This window comes from Micromys minutus (assembly GCF_963924665.1).
Source record: "Micromys minutus genome assembly, chromosome: 16".
Taxonomy (NCBI): domain Eukaryota; kingdom Metazoa; phylum Chordata; class Mammalia; order Rodentia; family Muridae; genus Micromys; species Micromys minutus.
This window is the reverse complement of record NC_137985.1, coordinates 30,326,128-30,332,863: the sequence shown is the minus strand read 5'-3', so window position 1 is coordinate 30,332,863 and position 6,736 is coordinate 30,326,128. Positions and strand designations below refer to the sequence as shown.

The window sequence follows — 6,736 nt, the reverse complement described above, 5'->3', positions numbered from 1 at the left end:
TAAATCCTCTGCATATAGTTATAGTGTTTATTATAACATTTTTGAAACTTATGTGGGTTGTAACAGGTGTCTCCACACAACATTGTCCTCTTTCCACACACACATACACTTGAGTTTATGATTTTCCTCCAAACAGAATAGCAGATCTTGATGCTTAGAGGATTTGACCGGTTGCATTTCATACTTCCACCACCCTCCTTCTCTGTCCATGGCTCATTTATCTTGTGCCCTTTGGCTCTCAGCAGAATGTGGGTGTAGGATGGGAGTGAAGAAATTTCCAAACATTGAGGCTTATTCAGGAAGGAATAGGTAGAATGTGGCTAGCAAGAGGACCCTGCAAACCAAAGACGCACTTAGGCAAAATTATATTTTCTGAAGTGAGTATCTTTTGCCAAATAACTGTTGCAGTAGCTTTCATTGCAGCAGGAGAAGATGTTTTTCTCAAACTTGATGAACCGCACGTATTCCACACATCTTCTTGGGCAGCCCAAGATAGAATATTTGTACAGATATTCTAAAGAAAGTAGGGCAGTGACATAAGTATTCAGGCTTTATCAGTGAGAAGAAATTTAGATTAGTTGTCCATCCTTTCCCTTCCAGCTTGAAACTAAAGACTCTAACTCAGGATGGAAGGAACATGTCCTACACGATCAGTTAAGTCAATGGCAATGCTGATACCACAAGCAGATATTATTCCGGATCTAGTGCCCTTATTCTCCATAAGTCAAGTCGTAAAATCTATCTCTCTCCCCTCCCTCTGCCTTCACCTCACCTCCAGTGTTAAGTTGAATATATACTTCTTTGGTTTGACATGCAAAGTCAGGATATCTGGAATGACAGACCCCCAAGTTTCTTGTGCAGGTATCATCAACATATTCATCACAGGAAGTGCAAAAAATTGGTTCCCCTATAGGACATAGATATTATATCATAACAATAAGGTAGGCATTGCTGCTAAAGAAAAAAATTGAAAAAAAAATCAGGGATGCAATGGGGAGAAAAAAGAGATCTTCTTTTCAGTTGAGAAAATTTTCTGTGTCCCCTTGATGATCTGTATCACACTCCCCATCTAACTCCCTCTGAGTACATCTCAATACCTCCCTAGGACTAGATTCTAGTGGAGTTATTGGACATCAAGATCCCCATCAAAATCTTACAAAGTGGGAAATGGGGTTGTGACAGCCAGGGAATTCTGGATCTAATGCTGTCCTTGTAGCTCCTGCCCTTTTCAATCATGATGCTTGGTACACTATTTCCATACCCTAGATCTCTGCCCTTTTTGTTTCTCTGCCATGACACTTACCCACTGAATGAGACTTGTACAAAATCAGGACTCCAAGAAGCAAGAAAAGCAGGAGCCGGTCCATGTGTTTGGGGAAAACAATAAAGAAAAGAGAGATGAGAAAGAGTCAGTCTCCAGCAAGTTTTTAGGAACTGTGCTCTGGGCAGAATATGAGATGGAGCTGAGGCTGAGACTTTTCCCTGGCCTCCCACTCTGTGAGTGATGTCCTGGACACTGAACAATGAGGCCCATTTAGTGCTAGTAGGCTTTACCTCTGTAGAGTGGGTGTTCTTCTTCCTCTCCCCATTTTATCAATCTGGAATATTGAACAGGATAATAACATTGGCAAGAGACAATCCAAGTTTCAAGTGGGGGAGGAGACATGATAACTTTATCTTACAGACTTCCAAGTGCATGACACACATATAGTATAGTGTATTCCCCGGCCCATTACATCATATAACATTTAGCGGAAGAAATGTTATATGATCCATGAAGATGAGAGTGAAGATCAAGCTTACTTTAGAGTTTCAAGCCAAAAATGGAGCAAATCTGATTACAAATTCAGATCAAGATAATGAACTAAAGATGACCCCCATATCAGATTAAGTAATTCATAGAATAGGGAAATTAAATGTATGAAGTGGAGACAATTCAACCTTTCTCAGATAAACAAAAACCAAAAAAAGCATCATTAAAGAAACCATGACCCTTATTCAAGACATATTTTAATTTCTTAATCTCTCTTCTCTCTTTCTCTCTCTCTCTCTCTCTCTCTCTCTCTCTCTCTCTCTCTCTCTCTCTCTCTCTCTCTCTCAACAACCCACTAACTAATTCCATGCATCTTTTCTTGTCTTTGAGTAATATTTGAATGGTTTCTAAGGATACAGCCCAAGGTTAAGGACAAGCTCAGGGCCAGGGAAAATAGAGAACTCTGACTTACTCAGTTGTGGTGAATCCATGAGCACAGAAGTGCAGAAAGAAGGCTCTCTCCGTGCTCCCTATAATTCTTGATTAAAGAGACAGTCTGTGTTTTATCCATATCATTTATTGACTGTTCATCAAGGAAAATGGATGCATACCACCTTCTTAGGGTGAGCCAGAGATTAAATACCATTTGTAGGAAGAAATATCTAGGATGAGAAGCTTATTGGGGTCTCTAAATGCATCATTATCATGGAAAGCTTTGTTCTTAGCTGTGTGACTGACATGAGGAGTGTGGTCATGAGTTCTAGTAGGGAGTAGGGACACCTACTGACTCAGGTGGGTTCCTGGGTGTCAGATTCTCAGAACCCACTCAACCTTGCCAAGTTTCCTTGCATGGTCTACTACACCACAGTCAAGAGCCCTGGCTACTCTCCCAGAGGGACTGGGATCAATTCCCAGCATCCACACAGCATTGTACAACCATCTATAAATCCAGTTCCAGGGTATCTGACAATCTCACAGTGTGCATGCTGACAAAACACCCATGAACATAAAATAAAAGGGGGAAGTGTGAAAAAAGTAACTAAGACACAAACAGTTTAAAAAGGAAAGAAATTTTTTAAAAAATATTAGTGAAAATTAAAGGTGAAAAAAACCATTATAAATGAAAAATAAAGAAATTAGGGATTGTTGAGAGTTTTGGAAGAAATGCCTTGAGGGCAACAAAAGTATCAGTGATGTGATAAAACTCAGCAAGCCCTAACCCCGGAATTCTAAGTACAGAAACAAGAGTAAGGGTACATAATGCAAGAGCTACTCGACAACAAAGGACAACAATCAGAATGTTTTACTCATGCTGGGTCTTGTGGATTACACCTTGAATTCCAGAACTAGAGAAGCAGAGACAGGTGGATCTCTATGAGTTTGAAGAGGACCTAGTCTACATAGTGAGTTCCAGGACACCCAGGGCTATGTAGTGACACATACTAGCCCTGTTTAAAAACATACACTTTTTTTAAAAAAAGTAAGGAATATAATATGGTGGCTATGCTATGATTGAGGAAAGAGACTTCCAAGAAGATTTGAAGTAAGAGTGATAAGGACACTCAGATGTCTGTGCCACTCTGACCAACTAGATAACTTCTGAGTTTTAAGTATCATTTGGGGCTTGGTACCTCTTGAAGACTCACCTTCAAAACTGTGTACTAATTGTTAGAACACAGCCTCTCTAGCTGCCTTTCTCTGATTCCCAAACTATGAACCTCAGCCACCATAGTCTCTCCCTCTCCAGAAACAAATTGATAAGCAAGTCTGTGGTAGTCATGTAGTTCTCACAGATTTCTCTTCTCCTGTCTTACATCTGCAGCCTGCCCCCTTCTGCCCAGACCAAAGATGACTTTGAATTATACGTATTTTAATACTGCCTTAAGACTTACAGTACATAAACTAGGTTGTTCTCCTCAGTGCACAACACACACATACAATAAATAAATAGACAGATATAGCATATATAAATATAGACTTCAAGCTGCCCTCAGAAGCCTGCTATCCCAGAATAACCTCCATTTTCACCCCCACCTATCCACCCACGTTCAACAGACCTGTGGCTCCTGAAACATATAGACCTGTGAATCCTGAACCATACAGTCCAAGAATACACATCAGAGGCCTGCTGCACCAGGGTCACTGAAGTTAACCACCATCACAATACCTACTACAACAGGAACATTCAGAACCAAAGCCATCCAAATGGCTAAAGGCCCTTAAAAGAACACAACAAAAATCAAAACAATATGAAACCTTCAGAATAAGACTTCCTTACTACAGCAATTCCTGAATATTCTAACACAACCAAAGCACAAGAAAATGATCTTAAATCCAATCTTATAAAGATGATAGAGGCCTTTAAAGAAAAATTAATAAATCACTAATTAAATACAGAAAAATATAATTAAACAGGTTAAACTAATGAAACTATACAAGACATGAAAATCTATATAAAAGCAATGATGTAAAACACCAACTGGATAAATTCTGAAGATGGAAAGACTAAAGAGAACAGAAATGACAAATGCAAACATCAATAACAGAATACAGGAGATGGAAGACAGAATCTCAGGTGTAGAAAATACAATAGAAGAAATTGATACATCAAATAAAATGTTATATCTAAAAAATTCCTAACATAATAAATCCAGGAAATTTGGCATACCATAAAAAGATCTAACCTAAGAATAAGGGGAATAGAAGATAAAGAGTCCCAGCTCCAAGGGGACTCCAAGGGATTTAATAAAAATCATAGAATAAAACCTTCCAACCTAAAAACAGAGTTGCCTATAAAGAAAGCTTATAGAACAGTAAATAGACTAGACCAAAAAAGTAAATTCTCCTGCCACATAATTATGGGTTAGTTGAGTCAACTAATATTGAGAAATGCTGAAGACAGATGATTGTCTTTTCTTTGTTGTATGTACTCCCCTTGTGTTTGAGTTTTCCTTCTAGAATCCTCTGTAGGACTAAATTGGTAAATTTGAATTAGGTTTGTCATGGAATATTTTGTTTTTTCATCTATGTTTATTGAACCAGCCTGAAAAGGGAGGAGTGGAATTTGGTGGCTAGGAGTCTTGGTGAATGATGGGTCCCAAGTCCACTGGGCTCCCAGCAGTAGCTGTGGGACTTCAGGAGAAGGATCCTTACTAGATGGCCTGAGTGTGGTGGATCACCTGGGGTGCCTCCGACTGTGTCTTCAGGGCAGCAGGCTATCTAGCAATCTGCCCCCAGTAGAAAGCACCAGCCAGAAGAGAGTTCTGACTATTATAAGGAAATATTTTTGTTGTTTTTTGGGGATTTTTATTTTATTGGATATTCTTTGTATTTATATTTTAAATGTTATACCCTTTTCCCCTCACTTCCCTCCCTCCCACCCCCCACAAACTTGTTTCCATGTAGGTGCTCCGTCTCCCAATCATCCTCACAACCTCAGGGCCTTGGCTGATGATGATGTTGTTCTTCCCATGAGGGTGCAAAATTTTCAGCTACTTCAGTTCTTTCTCTAGCTTTTCCATTGGGGTCCCCATGTTCAGTCTGATGTTTAGCTGCAAGCATCCTCATACGTATCTGTATGACTCTGAGAGTGCTTCTGAGGAGGCACACATGTCTGGTTCCTGCCAATAAACAGTTCTTGGCCTCAGCAATAGTGCCTGGGATTGGTGGCTGAATATGAGGTTGTTCTCCAGGTGGAGTAGTCTCTGTAGATCTTTTCTTCAATCCATGCTTCTCTATTTGGCCTTGTATTTCCTCTCCTGTTTTGTTCTCTATAAGAAAATATTTTATAAACCTGTATCACATTGAGCTGAAAAGCATAAAAATGGATCAATTTTTAGTTTCTGCCAAACCAAAAATTAAATCAAGAGGAAATCAACAACCTAGACAGAGCCATGTGAAAACCCAAATAGTAACAAAGGGCATTCTCCTAGACATTCAGAAAGCCAATCCTCCATGACAGTTGAAGACAAATAGAAATGGAAGGAGCACTCCCAAAATCCTCTACAATGCCAGTATCACTCTAATTCAAAAACTAGGTAAAGCAACAACAAAAAGAGAATTACAGGCCATATTCCTGATAAACATGGGTTTTTAAATCCTCAGTGAAATACTTGCAAACAGAATAGAGACATATGTCAAGAAGGTTATCCACTCTGACCAACTTGATGTTATCTCTGTTTACAGGTGCTTCAACATATACAAAGGAATAAATGGAACAGACCACATGAGTGGGCTTAAAGAAAAACATCACATGGTCATCTCAGTAGATACAGAAAATGCCTTTGACACAATCTAACACCAATGTCTTCATGATTAAAAAGTCCTGGAGAGTGTAGGGATAGCAGTAATATATTTCAACATAATAAAAGCTACCCACAAATGACATTATCCTAAATGGAGAAAAGCTTAAAGCAGTCACAGTGGAGTTAGGAACAACAGAGAGATATCCAGGGTTTTCACTCCTTTTCAATGCTGTGCTCAAAACACTAGGTGGAGCAATAAAGCAAGAGAAGAAAACTGAGTCTATGGACAAAAAAAATTAAATCATCTCTATTTGCAGATGATATTTATACATTAAAAAACATAAAATGTCTACCAGCAAACTTCAAGAAATGATAAACAAATTCAACAGTTTGGCAGGATACTAAGTCAGCTTGCACAAGCCAATAGCTTTTCTATACACCAACATTAAATGTACAGAAACAGAGACTGTGGACACACTCCTATCCATCACAGCCTCAATAAATATAAGATATGTAGGAATAATTCCAACCTAGAAAATAAAAAACCTCTACAATAAAAACTAAGCCTTTGAAGAGACTGAGAGACAGTCAATTAAAATGCATTTCATTCTCATGTATTCTTAGAAAAATAATGTAGAAATGAACACTTACAAGAAGTTATTTGTAGATTCAATGCAATCCCAATCAAAATCCTCATCTTGTTCTTCACAGAAATAAAGTAAAAAACAATCTAAAGTTC

At 38.6% G+C, this 6,736-nt stretch overlaps 1 protein-coding gene across 1 annotated transcript; it reads right to left on the bottom strand.

Annotated features, from left to right (window-relative positions):
• Window positions 1-353: 353 nt before the first annotated feature.
• Window positions 354-1,367, bottom strand: LOC308431171 (uncharacterized protein; the record flags this gene model as incomplete). The annotated part of the gene is made up of 3 exons (XM_080930541.1): window positions 354-514; window positions 773-907; window positions 1,304-1,367. 3 exons carry the CDS (start codon window positions 1,365-1,367, stop codon window positions 354-356), a joined length of 360 nt encoding a protein of 119 aa, XP_080786667.1.
• Between the last annotated feature and the right edge of the window lie 5,369 nt (window positions 1,368-6,736).